The sequence below is a fragment of the Pteronotus mesoamericanus genome, unplaced genomic scaffold (assembly GCF_021234165.1).
Source record: "Pteronotus mesoamericanus isolate MK-2021 breed Mesoamerican mustached bat unplaced genomic scaffold, CSHL_Meso_final scaffold_232, whole genome shotgun sequence".
Lineage (NCBI taxonomy): Eukaryota > Metazoa > Chordata > Mammalia > Chiroptera > Mormoopidae > Pteronotus > Pteronotus mesoamericanus.
In genome coordinates, this window is record NW_026555311.1 from 10,824,337 (window position 1) to 10,842,418 (window position 18,082).

Below are 18,082 nucleotides of genomic sequence, written 5' to 3' on the forward strand. Positions count from 1 at the left end.
ATAAAATTGGACTTTTGTTGATAATTTTTACATATTTTTTAAAAATTTCGTAATAGAAATTAAGAAAAAAGAATACTCTTTTTCAAAGAAGGTGTTCTTTTCCTCTATGACCAAGGGAGAGGCTCCTGTGGGCTTAGAGGCAAGAAGGGGACACCTGCCAAATCACAGTCATTTGGCCACATCAACCCAGACCACTGGCCAAGGAAACGATGTCCCAGGGAAACTGCTGTCACATTCATTCGGAGAATAAAAAGTTTTCCTTTATCTCCCACTAAAACTCCTAAAGAAACTCTTGACATATTTTTGAGTTCTTGTAAGGTTATTATTCCTTTGGATTTCAGGTAGTTATGTGCTATAATCAGCCTAGGACTGGTTTAGATCAACATTCTAAGTTTCAATAAGAAACTATTGACATATTAATGAAATGTAAGGTTAGTGCAGCATTTTGGGCTGGTAATTCATCAATATGTATAAAAATGATATCCATACCTGTACCCTAGAGCCTAACATTTCCACTGCTGTGAATTGTCCTGGGGATATATTTGCACAAACCTGCAAATGTATAAGCTCCATATTAACAGGGACCATGTTGGTCTAGTTCACCTGTGTGTTACAAGGGTACCATAAAAGTCTGGCACGCAGTAGGCACTTAATAAGTATCTGATGTGTGAACTGGTACATGAATTGGCCCCAAAATTATGATATTTTCAAACAATGAGATACTATTTTGACTATTAAAAAGGATAAGGCAAATATAGATGTGCTTTGTTGGGAATATGTTCAGAATACATGGTTAAGTGGAAAAAAATATAAATTGTACCATGCTATAAAAATGTGCTCCCAATTGAGTCCAACACAGAGTGCATGCGCATGCACATAAACACAGTGGTGTACTTAAGCAGGTAAAGAAAGGTTCTGGAAGGGCACAGAAAACACTTTGCAGTGGAAACTTTTGGGAACGAAGATGGAAAGTTACATGTGGGGTTGGGCATATACTTGTTCCTTTACTACTGTCTGTAATGTTTTGATTTTACCATGAGGATATATTATGCTGATCACTAATCTTTTAAAAAGAGCTATTATAGGCTAGTTCATACTCTCAAAAATTCTAGAAAGACCATGACTTCAGAATTCAGAACTTTGAGACTTCTTCTAGATTAAATGGCAGCACTGCGAGATGCCTGGGGATGAGTTCAGCTTCCTGGCCTGGAGGTATCTGGAGCAAGTCACAAAAAGCTGTGCTTGTAATTCATCTCCATTCCCATAGCATACGTACAGAACACAACTCTAGTAGATGTGTTTAGTCATTTAACGTGTGGTGCATATAAGGACATAGTGAGAAGAGGGCCCTGCTGGAGAAGAACGGAGGGCAGAAACCTCCCAGTGCCCGACGGAGCACTTTCCCTTGGTATGAATGTGTGATGTCAACGAGGGCAAAATTCTTTCACAGCAGCTGAGCTTCCTCAGTCACACTCAACCTCTTGTAAATTCCAGATTATGTCACACTTTCTCTTCAGACCTTGGGAGAAACTTCTGTGTCTTCCAGAAACTTCTCAACTCCCCCACCCCATGTCCTTCCCCCTTCCCTTCCTTTGGACTCCTGTGACTCACCCTCTGTCTCAGCTTATACTTACAGGTCCATAATATTGAGACTGTCTGTCTTACTCCCTTACAGTCTGAAAGCTTGTTTAGGTGCAGTGCCAAGTCTTTGTTCATTATTATCTCAAATACCTACCACAGTGTCTCAGATACTGAAGACATTGGTATGTGCTGAATTATTGAACGGAAGGAGGCGCTTCTAAGCCTTCGTAAAGCAGGTTGTGTTTTTTTTATTAAATTATCTGGTTTGAAGGTAAAATAGAGTCCCATATAGGCATTTATTAATATTTCAGGTAATCTGACATGGCAAATGATTTCAGGAACTGCTTGCTGCTTGCACAGAAAGAGATGACTGAATTGGGCATTTTATTAAAACATTTTATATTTAGAATTTGATCACAGTTTCCAGTACTGCATCCTATTTCTCTTTCAGTTTCAGTTATTCTGATAATCATTTTCATCTTTTTTTCTATCTGCATATTAAAGCCTTTTGTTAGCTCCTTTATCATATTAATTTTTAAATTAAAGCTTAATATAATTTTATCTAAGGACTAAGCATAAAGGAAGTAGTTCCTGGGATTAAAGAGTAGTCTCCTTCACATGTAAAGTGCCAAAAAGTATTTTCTGTATTTGAAAACTAAAGAACTGTTTGACTTCTCCATTCCAGGCATGCTGCTTGCTGGGTTTCTTATAAGAAATATCCCTGTCATCAGTGAGAATGTGCAGATCAAGCACAGGTGGTCTTCTGCTTTGAGAAGCTTAGCCCTGTCTATTATATTGGTTCGTGCTGGCCTTGGACTGGATTCAAAGGTATTGAAGTTGTAAAATTCTAACTACTGACTATGAATTTTTTTTTCCGCCAATGCTGCAAGTATTAGAATCACAGCTTTAGAAAATGGGTATGGACAGTTTGCATGGCATTCTCAAGAAGACAACGGAATTTATTTCATGCAGGACTATCCCCAGATGTTCCCATATTCTTTTTATGGAGGAAGATAGAGTTACTGTCTGCTTGGGGACAGCACAAAGAATAAAGCCCCCCCTTTCTCTGTCAAAGGTATAGGCCATAGTTACAAATAATGATCATGAGAGAAACATCCTATTTTTGAAGCCCAAAGCCCTATACAGGCATTCAGGGCTAGCTATACTGACTTTGGAAACTGCCTAGAATATAGAATGAGTCTCAAGTATGCTTTTCTAAAGTGATTTTAATCATATGTGTTTTTGAATATGGGAGTGAATATTTTGGGGGATGAAGGTAGTTAACTTAGGTTCATTCTGGGGCCACAAATGATACATAAAGCAACACCAAGAAGATTAAACCTACCTGGATTCAAAACTAGCTCCACCATGATCTTGGTGGATCATGATCCACCAAGTTCCATGATCTTGGGCAAATGACTTTAACTTGTACCTTTTCAGATGAGGACATCTAAAAATTGTCGTAGTAATATTACCTACGTTAAAGGGTTGCTATGATGACTAAATAAGGTATCTCTAAAACATTAAGAACACTGAAATGTTTGTGAAATAAAACTCATTACCTGGAAACTTCATGATGATCCAGACATGGCCTGAATACTGAAGAAAAAGAATTTAGTGTCATCTTCTCTGTGTGTCTTTAGAAGATCATTATAATATGCCTATTTTTATATTTCAGGCCCTGAAGAAGTTGAAGGGTGTTTGTGTACGATTATCGATGGGTCCTTGTCTTGTGGAGGCATGCACGTCCGCTCTTCTTGCCCACTTCCTAATAGGTTTACCATGGCAATGGGCATTTATACTGGGGTAATGATTTTGCCTTGTATGAAAATATGCGCGGCCATGTAGGACTTTCTCTGATTCTATACAAGAGAATGCATAACAGTGTTTTCTTAAGGATATCAGAAAATACAATATGGATATTCCAGCATAGTATTATGACTATTAATATTCCAACACATAAATATTATAACTTCAAAATATAGTGCTCATCTTTGTCGGTACTAACTTGTAGAGTGGTTATGATAATTTGCACTCTTGAGGAATAAAACACTTTTATCTATACCTGATTCCATGCTGGTGAGAGAGCTGCTGGGTCTCCCCTCAAAGTCTGCACAAAGAATAATAAATACATCAGCAGCGATCAACACTGAGCACTGTTTTCCTCCTTCTGTACCAGACTATTGTGATTAGGTGATTCTGCTCTCTCTTCCTTCCACTGTCAGTTCTTATTTCAAATGGCTAAGGGCCAGGAGAGGAGAATAAATATAAATTGCTAGTAGAAATTTAGTGCAAGTACGTAGGCAAGAAGTTAGTTATCATTTCTCATGGTTAAGCCTCTGGAGCCATACTGCCTGGACTCAAGTCCTGGCTCTGGGACTCTCCAGTATGTGATCTTTAGCAAGCTACCTAATCTCTCTGTGCCTCAGCATCATCATCTGCAAAATGAACAGGATGATTGTAACTGCCTTATAGAGTTGTTATGGGGATTAAATTATTTAAAATATATATAAAAAACTTATAATGGTGTTTGGCACATAGTAAGTACTGTAAAAGGCTTCTGCTGTTACTACTGCTGCTATCCTTTATATCGCTGTCATTGTGAGTATGGCATTCCCCTTCTAATATGTTGTCTCATCTTACATACCAAGCCCTGATAGAAGATTCCTGATGGAAGAATCACTGGATCCCAATCTGAAAATCCATGGCCGTGTTTTTTAAAACTTATGCCATGAATGTTTTTTTTTTTTATTTTAAAGGGAGATTCCTGGGGCCTAACCCTATTAGGTCTTCCAGACCAGCAGTCCCCAACCTTTTTCGCACCAGAGACCAGTTTCATGAATGATAGTTTCTCCACAGATGGGGCAAAACTTAGCTCACTGTCCTGCCATTCCATCTCCTGCAGTGCAGCCCGGTTTCTGACAGGCCACAGACTAGTACCGGGCCTCATCCTGAACAGGGGACCCCTCTTCTAAAATATATATATATATATTTTCCACCTGGACACTTCCATATATATATGCATGCAACTAAAGTGCTTGCAGTACAGGTTGTTCATGGCCACAATTTGTAAAAAAAAAAAAAAGTGTTCTGTAGAAATTGTATATGCATATGTTTTTCTGGTTTGATGCATTACTGCCATTTGAAAGACTATCTTAAGTGTGTCCTCTAAAAAAAGTAGAGGTTATTGTAATTTCAATAATGATGATGATGATGATGATAAGATAGTATCAAAAATGTTTAAAGTGCCGCCTGCTTAGTTTCGTTTTAGGTGCCGTCTCTCCAGCAGTCGTGGTGCCTTCAATGCTCCTTTTGCAGAAACAGGGTTATGGTGTTGAAAAAGGTGTCCCAACCTTACTCATGGCTGCTGGCAGCTTTGATGACATTCTGGCCATCACTGGCTTCAACACATGCCTGGGCATGGCCTTTTCCACAGGTAAACTGATCAGTTCACAGTGTGCTGATCTCTTGAGTTCTGGAGACAGATTATAATGAAGTAAGTGTTCCATATTTGCTTGATGATTAAGGCAAATTACTTTTTTCAATTTTTTTATTTTTAAATCATGTTTATTCTATTACAGTTTCTCAATTTTTCCCCCTTTGCCCTCCTCCACCCATCCTACCCTGCCCCCTCCCACAATCAGTTCCCACTCTGTTGTCCATGTCCATGGATCCTTCATACATGTTCTTTGTTTAGTTCCTTCCCCTTCTTTCCACCATTGTCCTCCTTCCCCATCCCCTCTGGTCACTTTCAGTCTGCTCCATGTTTCCATGCCTGTGGTTTATTTTGTTCGTTAGTTTATTTTGTTGAATAGAGAAATTAAAATAGAGAAAGCAACTCCAGAATTAGTTCCTTACTTGAAGGGGAGCCAGTAGCTTCCTACCTTTACTCCCTTCGCTATCCAGACAGACTGTTCAAGCAGCATGGGAAGTGAATGAATGAAGGGGAGGCGGTGCAAGGTAACAGAGTTTAAAGAAAGAGAACAGCTTCTGCATGGAGCCATCTAGGAAAGTTGAATCTGGAGACTTCACGCAAGGGCTGAGTAGGTTTTTCAATAAGAAAAATAACAGAGAAGTGTCCAGGTGGAAGGAACAATTTCTGTTCTCTCATTTTTAAAATTTTATGGTCACAAACAATGATTTTAATGAGTGTCTCATTAATACTTAATTATTGTCTGATTTTAGGTATATTTTGTTTTAAGTAGTAATAAAGGAGAAACACCTTTGAAAGTTATGTATTCTCTCTATAGTTCCCTGAAGTTATCTTAACCATTTTATGGTTATATATGATTTATACCGATTACCTTGTACCTCACCTCTTCTTATTGCCCCAGTTGCTTTTTACATCCAGTCCCTGCCATGTATCACTAATAAATTAATCTTTTCAAAACATGGCTTTCATAATGTTACTTTCTTGTTCAAGAACCAATGATGATTCCCTACTACCTATTAAATCAAATCTGTGCTGTTGTCTTTATTTTAACTGTACTTATCTAAACTTATGTTCTCGCTGCTTTCCTGGTCTACACGTTTAAAACAATGGGTCTCAGCCTCAGATGCTCCCTAGTGTCGTGGTAGGAAACATCCACACCTGCAGAGAATCTTTATGCATTTATATAAGCCAAACTAACAATAATGTCTGGGAAGCAAAATTAAACCAATTGAGAAAATGCTCTGGAGAATAGCAGTTTTACTGCTTATTTCATACATTAGAATCAAAGCAGCAACTGCAAGGCAAGGAGGTTACATGAAATTTATTGATGATAGATCAGGGATGCAAGAGAAAGCAAAGAGGCAAAATCTCTGAGATTGGATAAAGAGTAAAAGGAGAGAAACATACTTCTTTTACATTGGTGGATACAGGATAGTTAACAATGAACTTGTACAGCATACGGAGATGGTGTGCAGAGAACAAGATAAAAATGAGGGCTTCTGTGATCTGGTGGGGGGTTGTGCTCTGAGGAATCTGGAGAAGGAGATTACTCTGGCATTTCAAAGGTATGTTATCTTAAATGCAGAAAGACAATAGACAGGTTCTTCAAGGTAAAGACTGACCTTCCTCAAGAAAGCTATAAGCCAAGGATGTGAGTACCTACAGTGACCTTCTTTTAGTTAGGCATTTTTATTAGACCATCCTATGTGATTATTTTCGGCCTCTGAGTCCGTAAAGCCTGACTTGCAGGCTTCCCCTGAGTTTGTCTGGTTTAGTATATGGCCCCTTTTTTGTCCACACTAGAATTGCCTGGAGTGGGGGGTTAAAAAATACATATATATGGGGCCCATCTTAGACCAATTAAACCCAAACCTTTAAGAATTGAAAACACGGATACAGAGTGTTAAAGAAAATAATCAAGTAAAGTAGAAGATCTAATTGCTTTATTATATGACTCATGAATTGGGCAGCATCCCATTTAGCAGCTAGATAGAAGGGCACTCTAAGGGTGGTAAAAAATGGAAGATTGTTATAGGGTGAAGGGTAGGGCAAATGAACCATTACTAAAACAAAAATGGATTATTTTTAGACCAGACTGTGTTTTCTTTTGAGTTGGGGAGGGAAGACAAGGATTTATATTTTGCAGATTGACTTTTCGTTCTCGTGGTGGGGGGTGGCAGGTAGAGAGGGCCCACATGAAAGGATTCCTCCTTGATGTTGACCAGGAAATTCAAGACTGATTGAATAAGATTAAATTTCTGAGAGATGTTGAGACTGCAGTTAAATCAGGTATTAAGTCAGGGTTTGGTATCATGGGCTTTAGCACAAGTGACACCATTGTGGTCCTATGGTTTTGTCTTAAACAAGAGCAACAGACTTTGCATTAAACTCATGGGGGAGGGGGAAGAGCTGGGGCAAGGAAAACAGTTGGGAGGGTTTGCTTCAGTGTTCATAATGGGGGGGGGGAGGATGAGGGGAGTGAACTCTAGGGATAGATTGAAAAACGTTCCTTGTTGACAATGTTACATTTCCTCTGCCTGTTCCCCTATGTGTGGTCCTTAGTCCTTTTGGATGGGAACTACCTCGGGTCTCTTTAAATTGTGTATCCCAAGACCTGCCAGACTTACTGAATCAGAATTTCAGAGATGGAACCCAAGAAGTCTTTAGAGAAAAAAAACCCAACATTACTGTACAAGAGTCTGAAAGTAACTGGCACTTTCTGCACATTTATAGTAAATTATTCACTGTAATAGGTCAAGACATATGGTATTATCACATACTTCTGACAGTCATACTTTGCCTAACAGAGAATTGTCTGAACTAAATAAAGTTACTACAAAGGTATTATATTTTTAAATAAGAGAGGTGATTGAAACTGTAGGGGAAGAAAAACTGCTTTACCTCTACCTATTTTAGGTTCCTTGGCTGGGGCCCTATAAATTAGATTGACTAAAAATAGATTAACAGAAGGAAAATAGTTTATACATGTATGTTGTGGTACATTCAGATGGGAGTACTCAGTGATGAGTAACTGAACGGAGTGGTTAAAATTTGGGCTTATGTGGCATCTTAGCAAAGAACAGTAATTTTGTAGAGAATTGCCAGACAAAGGGTAGGGACTTGGAACTTTTAGGGCAGCAGATTATGGAAAAGCAGATATATGAGAAAACTAATGGTAGATAAGGGCTGGTCTTAGCAAAAATTGTTATGTAGATTCCTCTGGTGCCATCTCTGAGCCTATGAGACCCGGGTGGTCTCAGTGATTAACTTCAGGCCTTCCTGGTACAGAGAGGAGGGACACCTTTACAAATTTGTAGCCTTTACAAATCATTTTAAACAAATGGAGGGAGCACAGGGGACTTTTTGTGTATCTGCTTCTTCTCAATTTCCTTCAGCTCAAAATAATCCTTATGCCAAAGTAGCATTCTTTGGGATAGCATAGTCTGTGTCCTTCACCACGATAACAAGAAACCACAATAATTTGTTAGTACTTTATTCTTAGAATAGTATGTGAAGAAAAGCTTTATGTGTTGAGCAATTTTAATATAATTTTCTGTACAATGTGCTAACAAGATTTTTTTCATCAAAGTGTTCTAAATCTTCTATGCTGGGGTGGAAAGTTACAGGTTCTTCTTACCTCTGTATATTGTAATATTTCAAAGAAGCTAGACTTCAAAGAGCAATCTCAAAAATAATTTTAAAATTTTTTTAAGTTACAGTTATACAGTTATTCAAAGTCAATATGAGTTATTACAGTTATTTTGTATTAGTTTCAGATGTATAGCCTAGTGATTAGTCAGTGATGTAATATACAAAGTGATCCTCCCGTTAATTCAAGTACCCACCTGGCACCTTTCATTGTTTTTACAATATTGACTATATTCTCTATGCTGTACTTTACATCCTTGTGACTATTAAAAATTAAATTTTTCTCAGATTTACTTTTAGAATAAACATTGGAGGGATTTACCCCTATACTCATTGTAGTAAGAAAAGAATCTTGATTTCAACTACCAGATTATTAAATTACTGTATTCTATACATATCATAGCTACTCAAAATCAATGTACATTTATTATTTAAAAAATGGCAATTTAAAAGCTAGATCTGTCTACGTACCCAGCCTGTGCATACAATGTAACAGAACAAATTATCTCTGAATCATGAATTTTACCTTTCATGTTTTCTTGGGCTCTTTAAATAAATTTTCATGGAAGTAGACATACAAAAATGCACACAAGTCATAGCTTATGTCTGTTTTGAAATTTATTTCCCATATCATACTTTTCTGATAAGTCTATTAGACACTTTATGTCATGTATTGAAGCACGTAGAGATCAGGAAATATCCATATACTCTTCCTTCAGTGTAATTTGATGCTTTATGCTGGTGTTTAAAGTCAAGTCTTTTTTATGGATTTAGAGTTCTGTCTAAAGTTTTACTTTTTTATACATTTGTAAGGCTCCACAGTTTTTAACGTCTTCAGAGGAGTTTTGGAGGTGGTAATTGGTGTGGCAACTGGATGTCTTCTTGGATTTTTCATTCAGTACTTTCCAAGCAGTGACCAGGTAAAAGAAACAATCTGTGGGAAAGTCGTGCTCTGAATTGTTATCGGAAAAACATTCTGGAGCACTCCCTTCAAAGTCAATATGAGGAACATAACTTAGAAAATGGCCCTCCATTTTCAAACTGCATATCTTAACAGTGCTGTCTATGAGTTTTATGAAGAGGACAAAATGTATGAGATTTTAATGCAGTCCTAAAAGTTTTTTTCTCTAATTTGTTTTCTGTACATTTCAAATTTCACTATAAAACAAATAACATCAATTCCAAAATGATAAGATATGCAAGTTTTTAAATCTTTATTTTTATTTTACTATTTCTACTTATTTTTATTTATAATTCATAATAGAGAACTAGAAAAAATATTTCAAAAATTTATATGGAACCACAAAATGCCCCACACAGCAACAGCGATCCTGAGAAAGAAGAATAAAGTTGGAGGAATCATGCTACCTAATATCAAACTGTACTATAAGCCCATAGTAATCAAAACTGCCTGGTAATGGCACAAAAACAGACACACAGAACAATGGAACAGAATAGAGAGCCCAGAAATAAACCCATACCTATAAGTCAATTAATATTCGACAGAGGAAGTGAGCACATACAAGGGGCTAAATATAGTTTATTCAATAAATGGTGTTGGGAAACTTGGACAGATATATCCAGAAAAATGAAACTAGACCACCTTCTTACACCACACACAAGAATAAATTCAACATGAATCAAAGACTTAAATGTTAGACCCAAAACCATAAAAATCTTAGAATAAAACATAGGTAGCAAAATCTTGGATATAGTATGCAGACATTTTTTATCGGATATGTCTCCCCAGAAAAAATTAAGAGAAAAATTAAAAAATGGGACGACATCAAACTAAAGAGTTTTTGCACAGCAAGTTAAACAACAAAAGAAAAAGACAACCCATAGAATGGGCGAACACATTTGCCGATCCATCTGATAAGGGATTAATATCCAAAATTTATAAAGTGCTTATAAAACTTAATACAAAAAAATAATAATAACCCAATTAAAAAATGAGCAAAGGATCTGACTAAACACTTATCCAAAGAGGACATACAGATAGCAAACAGTCATATGAAAAGATGCTCAATGTCACTAGTCATCAGAGACATAATACTCAACTGAATCAAGATATAAAATGGCTGTTTGAGCTTTTTTTTTTTTTTGGAATTAAAATACCTTAGGTTCTAATACTATCATATAGGTAGACCTTACTAACATTTTATAGCAATATTGCCCAATATTTCTAACCAAGGAGATCAAAGTTCTTTACTGGTTACAAGGCTTTCTTAATATAAAAAACACCTTTTTTTCTATAAGAATTGGCATTTTGAAGATTTCAGAGCATTTTGAACAGATTCAAAACTTAAGTAGAACTTGAAGAAAATTAATATTTCCATTATCAGTATGTTGATCTGAATTTTCATTGTGCTCCATAAAACTCCAAGTAAAATTGTCTTGTGAAAGACAATAGTGAAAAATCTTGTGAAATTGTTTTTGTATGCGTAAAAGGAAATGGCAGGATCTTTCTAATTACACAACCAAATAAAGAGAAAAATGTGTGTAAAGTGCTATGGTAACTTCATTAAAGTGCCACTCTTCAATATGGCAGCCACAAGCTACACGTGGCTATAGCAGATACAGAGCATTTCCATGGACAGTGCAGTTATAGAAATTTCCATTATTACTGGCTGTTCTATTGGGAAGCACTGATCCAGTAGAATTCACACAATAACCCATGACGAGAGTACTATTCATAAGCCATTTTGCTGATATGGAAATCAAAACTTAGGGAGAAGCGACTCGAACAAGGTCACATAGCTAGAATGCTGTGGAGCTGGAAATGAAAGGCTGAACAGCGAAAAGTAAAGGGAAAGTTACACATTTCTAAAGACATTAAAAATCAACAACAAACATAAATAAAAATAAAACTCAACAACCACAAAAACATTACTCTGTCAATAGCCTCTTAAAGCTTTTTGGTATTTAAGGATTTAGAAATAAAAACCCTAAGCGCATAACATTAAAGAGCAAACAGAGAACCTAAAAATAACATATCATATCTGTATCCTTTACAAAAAGCCTGTGATGTAATAGCTTTCAGGAAAGAGGAAATAAAGGTTGGAGAGGCTTGGGAATGTGCCACACATATGCCAGTGATGTGAAAGAACTAGAACTTTAACCCTGGTTTGTCAGGCTCCGAAAGCCATTGTGCTTTTTTCTACTCTTCCATTCGACCCTGTAAAATTCTGCATTGATAACTGCAGAGGAAACTAACTCTTATTCCTGAAAGAGGAAACCATATTTGCACATGTGCTATCTCTACTTTTGCTAAGTAATGGAAAGTAAATGTTGTGTCATGTATTTATGTGTACAGATACAGACATTTTTATTTTCCATCAAGTCTTGAAGATAGAAACATCAGTAACTAAAAATCCATTATGTGAAATAATTGAGCTAATTAAACTTTTTCTCCTCAAGGGCAAACTTGTGTGGAAGAGAGCCTTCCTTGTTTTGGGGCTGTCTGTGCTAGCGGTGTTCAGCAGCGTGTACTTTGGTTTCCCTGGTTCAGGAGGACTGTGCACTCTGGTCATGGCTTTCCTTGCAGGGCTGGGATGGACCAGCCAAAAGGTGAGTTGCATTTTTAAGTCCTTCTCATAACTACTTTTCTCATTATATCAGTTTTTCTTTCTGATGCTTTCTAAACATCAGATTAATAAAATTATTTTATCATAAAAGCTATTTTCTCTGCATATATAAATGTATGCCCAAAGTCACACACACACACATTTTCTCTACTCAGATACAAATCTATAACTTGATATCTTCACTTAAAATATATCATAGTCATATTTCCCCAATACCTTTCTTATTCTTTGTAAGGGCTGCAGAGAAGCCCTTTTATGGCTATACTATACTTTATTAAACCGGTCGCTTACTCACACACATTTAGATTGTTTCCCGTTTTCTGCTAAACAAAAGGTGCTTCAATAAAATATACTTATTTATGCCATATTTCATAAACCCTAGGCACTATCAAGTTTAAGAAGAAAAAGAATGTTGCCAATTAAACTATGACATGACATCCTAATTTCAGAAATGTTTAAATGTGAAAAAATGTGTGTCTTAAAATCAACAAAGGATAGCATATCTTTGAGTTTATCTACAGGATAAACTTCTAGAAATAGGATTGCTCTATGAAAGTGGATTCACATTGATTTTTTTAATTTTCTTTTTCATTTCTAGTTTACATTCAATATTATTTTGTATTAGTTTCAGATGTACAGCATAGTGGTTAAATAATCCTAAAGATACTTTACAAAGTGCTCCCCCCAATATTTCCAGTACCCACCTGGCAACATACATAGTTATTACAATATTATTGACTATTATTATGAGGGTATCAGTTTTCCCTTTTAAAAGGCTATACCATACGGATAGGTAAAAAAATGGTATCTTGATTGCTATTTCTTTGATTAGAAGAAATATATTTAACTACTTGTATTTTTTCATTTTTTTGATATGTCTTTTGTCCATTTTCTTCTGAAGTTTAATGTATTGATTATTGATCTGAAAGACACATACAGGCACGTATACACACACACATATATATGAGTTTAGCCCTTCATGCCTTTTTATATTGTTCATTTTTCACACGTAATTATATTTTCATGTGGTAAGATCTAGAAGACTCTTATGACCTTTCCTCAATACATTTTTTTCCTGAAAAATATCTTTAACATCTTACATATGTTATCTTATTTATTTTTTGCAATAACCTTGATAAATATATATTCGACCCACTATGTAGATGAGAACATGAAGGCTTAAAGATATCAGACAGATTGCGCAAGGTCACAAAGCTAATAAGTGGCAGAGCCAAGAATACAACACAAGTTTTGATTACAGAGAGTCCCTGACCACCGTGGTTTGACTTAATAATTTTTCGACTTTACGATAGTGCTGAAGTAAAACACATTCAGTAGAAACTCTACTTGGAATTTTGAATTTTGATCTTCTCCTCTGCTAGTGATACCAGATACTTAGGATGCTGGGCAGTGGCAGCGAGCCTCAGCTCCCAATCCACCACACGATCACGAGAGTAAAACAATCGATACCACTAGGTTGCCAGCATTTTTTGGATATTGCGTGTTATGTTTTTGTAACCCATCATGTAAATGAAACACCATCTGTGTCTCCTGCTTCTGGTGAGAAGAAGAGGAAGACAATTACTCTTGAAAAGAAACTAAAGCTAATTGCTTAACTGTAGGCCAACATACATGTCCTGAGCACCTTTAAGACAGACTAGGCTAAGCTACGATGATGTTCAGTAGTTCAGGTCTGTTAAGTGAATTTTCCACTTTAATGGGCTGTCGGGACATAGTCATGTCATAAATCAAAGAGCATCTGTTTACCAAAATATTTCCCTAAGTAAAGGAAAGAAAATGAATCTTCATTGAGTCAGTTATGTGGCAAGCACTGTGCCTATCTTTTGTATTTTAGTACTCAGGAAAGTCCCTGCTTCTGGAGGCACCAGTTCAATGAGTCCAGATGTTGGACTTCTTTCCTCCCTTGGTCTGTAATATAGCACAGGGTCAAGAGCTCTGACTGCTTGGGCTAATCTAAGCTGTACAATTTTGTAGCTGTATTATGACTTACCAGTTACCTAACTTCTCAGCCTTCAATTTCTGTACCTCTAAAGTGTGTATGTGGGGGAAGGAGGGAGATAATAGCAACTTCTGGAGTGCAGGATTAAGTGAAATAAATAATCTACATAAAGTGACATGCTTAATCATAGAATGCGCTCAGCAAATAATAGCCCATATTACTTCTGGAACTACTTCCAGAGTGGCACAACGGAGTAAAAAGAGCATAAAATTTAAAATATAGAGATTGGGATTCCAATCCCAGTTCTACTACTCTCTAGATGGAAATCCCAAAAAGTCACTTACCTTCTCTAATACTCAGTTTTCTCAACTAAAAAATGAAGAAAATAATAATATCTAAAGAATTCTTGTGACTATCATATGGGAAAATGGAAATGAAACACTTATAAACTTAACAGTGCTATAGCAATATTATTGTGTTATATTTTGAAAAGCTAAAATACTTTATAAAATTCTGTTTATGTGTATAGTTTTATGACATAATTTCACACTTTTATGCTTAGTTTTCCATATAATCATTAATCTTGCCATTTCTTGTATTCAAATGCACTCACCTTTAAAAAGGCTCTTTCATGTATTTTTTTTTTCCATTTATTTTCAAATCCAGTGCTTCCTCTGATGACATTTGTAGTTATGGGATTTTCTTTTCCTGATACAGTTTGGATCTTCTGAATCTTGAAATGTTCTAAGGAGAGAAGGATCAGTTTAAGGATATATTTAACTCCACTTCTCTTCACTTTCTCCTTTTGTCCATCTTTGAAAAAGAGTTATATGTTTGAAGATTCCTACCAGTGGTGCATACAGATGTGTAAAGTGGCCTTAACTTTCCATGGACAGCCCAGTCTTCGTTCCTCTAGGTCTTCTTCTTTTATACTTAGCCTATTCAGGTGGCCTGTTTTCTTTATAAACAGATTCATTTTAGTATTGAAGTAATAAAAAAGCCACAAGACAATACATTGGCAGAACTAGTCATTGTCCTTAAATGATGAAGGATATTGTATGTTATCTAATATAGACCTCTTGTTTTGCAGATAAGAAAAATGAGGTGCTGAGTGGCAAGTGGCTTACAGTTAATGGGTAGCAGGATTTGAACCTAAGTCATTACCTGATTCCTTATGATGCAAAAAAACAACTTTTTGCATGCTATAGGAATACTACTTAAATAAACCAACCAACTCCCTCATATATGTTCTCTTTCAACATTTATAAGCCAAGGGAAATAGAATATTTACCCTAATAATGCATCAGATAATAAAACAAAGAAAATAGAGAAACTGTGTAATCCTCCTTCGTCAAACTGCTTAATACCAAATACACGGAAGTACAGATCCTTAAAGATGTGTAACTATAAAAATGTCATCCAAAAATATGGTTTCTTATTAGTTGATTGAAAAAATCTGTTAAATGTAAATTCTTTAACACTGTAATGGGTACTGATAAATTGCCTCCCAAGAAAAGCATTATCAATTTGCTCTCCTACCAATTACTAAGTTTCCTTAAAAATATTACAAGTACTTGACATTAAAACTTGTTAGTATATTTTCCAATGTGATTCCCCCCCCATAAAAATATGGTATATCATTTTAATATCTGTTTCTCTGATTACTCAGTTTTAATTTTTATTTATTTATTTATTTATTGCCATGTGTTTCTTACTGTTCCTCCTGTGAAATACACTGCCCATTTTTCTATTAGGTCTATGTCTTTTTCTTGTTGACTGGATATTGCTCCTTATACTGTTATACTTAGTACAGATATTTCTCCTGGTTTATCACTTTTTGGTTTTGGTTTTGGTGGGGGCCAGGGGAGGTTTGTTTTGGTTTTTTTGTTGTTGGGTTTTTGGGGGCGTTTTTTTGTGGGGTTTTTTTGGCCATGGACATTTTAGTTATACCTTTGTAATTGTGTCAATACTTTCCTAGGGTTTTTGCATTATGTGTTATAAAGTTAGTACTTATAAAGTTAGGGTCTTATCAGGACAGAGAAATCACATAGTGACTGGAGTACGGAAAGTTTATTATTAACTAGATATTATAAGATATAAAGAGACCTCTAAAGAATACACGAATAGCAGCTATAAACTGCCAGGGCTCATATGGAGGATCCTGTTCCACCACTCCACTCCACCTACTCCTGCCCACAGAGCTGAGAATCCAGACCTTTTTTAGAACTTTGGTTCACTGGAGGGCAGAGAACTCATTGCCATACCCTGCCTGCAGAATTTGCCAGAAGTCAACCCTCCAAATTTCCATGAAACCCACCGCCTAGCGTACATGGGAAGGTATATTACCCAAGGGAGTTGGCTATGAAACCACCCCAGGAGCAGGCTGGGGGAAGCTGCTGGCCACCTAGAAGGGTCCTGGCACTGGAAAAGCCACCTGGGCTGCAGGAGCCGGGTGCTGTAGGACGCCGCTGGAGGAGCCACTGAAACCAAGAGCACCTTCCTCTGAAAATATCTCTTCTGCGCCCTCTACTGACAAGATTTAATATGGTGCTCGCTAGCGAAGGAGAAATTTAAGGGACCGGCTCCATTTTCTGCGGAGCAACAGTAAAAGCAGACAAGGAGCAATAAATTAATAACTGGAACAGCACTTTACTATACCTGAGTTTTATTTTTATGCATAATTTTATATGACTTTATACAGTATTTTTATAAAGATAAAATGAAATTAGAAACAACTTATAAAGGTCCATCAATAGAGAAATGATTGAATCAACTATGGTACTTCCATACCATAAATTCCTATACAGCAATAATGAGGTGCATATCTGGACATATGTACTGATATTATAAGATCTCTAAATCATATTGTTAAATTAAAATGAACATAATGTTTTAAACTATGGAATAAAACTAAGTATTACAATATGTGCATATACATACAAATATGTATTCAGAAGTAGTCCTCCTAAGATTATAGGACTATTTATAATTAAGATCCATTTGCAAACCAACACTAAAGCACCTCATATAATAACTTCATTAGAAATAAATATCTTTGTGCCATATCTTCTCTCTCTAGCTAACCACTCAATTTACAGATGTCACAGAAATAAAGTCTATCTCAGTTCAAATTGACTCACATTTCAAATTAGTAAAATTCTTAGAACGGGTAACTTTACATAATAAAAATCTGTGTGTGTATGTATGTGTGTGTGTGTTTCTTTTAGGCAGAGGTTGAAAAAATTATTTCAGTTGCCTGGGACATCTTTCAGCCCCTTCTCTTTGGACTGATTGGGGCAGAGGTATCTATTGCATCTCTCAGACCAGAAACTGTAGGTAAGAATATCAAAGTGGTGCTTTGGCTAAAATCAACCCGTTTTATATTCAGTTGAAATATCTTTAGCACGTATATGTTCAGTGGTTTCCGCTGTCACATTATATAAAAATATAATAATGATCTGTCTTTCTGAGTAGTTGGTTAGAAAGCATTTGTCGGTCTAAGACAGTAAATTTTATATCTTTAAAATTGTTCCTTGTAAAGAAAAGTAATGCTGTTTACTACTCTCAAAAATACAGGCCTTAGAATAATTTTTTCCAAGAATAAGAATTTTCATCTAGCCTTGTTCTGATCAAGGGCCAGAATTTTAAAGACAACTAGTCAATTCTATAATATGTACCCACGGAATAGAAATATTGATAGATTCTTTCATTTATTTATGCATTTAAAAGCTACCATAGTAACACTCTCTTGATTCTATAGCACTGTACTTAAAACTCAGTCACACGTATTTTCTATTTCCTCCCTTTTTTCCGCATCACCGTCATCTCCGTCCATGCTAGGAATCCCATCCCCTGCCACTTCCTTCTGCGTCT

General features: G+C 36.1%; 1 protein-coding gene across 1 annotated transcript in view; it reads left to right on the forward strand.

The window, feature by feature from the left end:
- Nucleotides 1-18,082, forward strand: part of SLC9B2 (solute carrier family 9 member B2) — a 47,153-nt gene that overhangs the window by 21,210 nt on the left and 7,861 nt on the right. Inside the window, exons 5-10 of the mRNA XM_054591669.1 lie at nucleotides 2,267-2,409; nucleotides 3,260-3,387; nucleotides 4,842-5,017; nucleotides 9,476-9,582; nucleotides 12,083-12,232; nucleotides 17,437-17,545. Coding sequence (XP_054447644.1) covers nucleotides 2,267-2,409; nucleotides 3,260-3,387; nucleotides 4,842-5,017; nucleotides 9,476-9,582; nucleotides 12,083-12,232; nucleotides 17,437-17,545 — 813 coding nt within the window. The remainder of the gene's footprint in view (nucleotides 1-2,266; nucleotides 2,410-3,259; nucleotides 3,388-4,841; nucleotides 5,018-9,475; nucleotides 9,583-12,082; nucleotides 12,233-17,436; nucleotides 17,546-18,082) is intronic.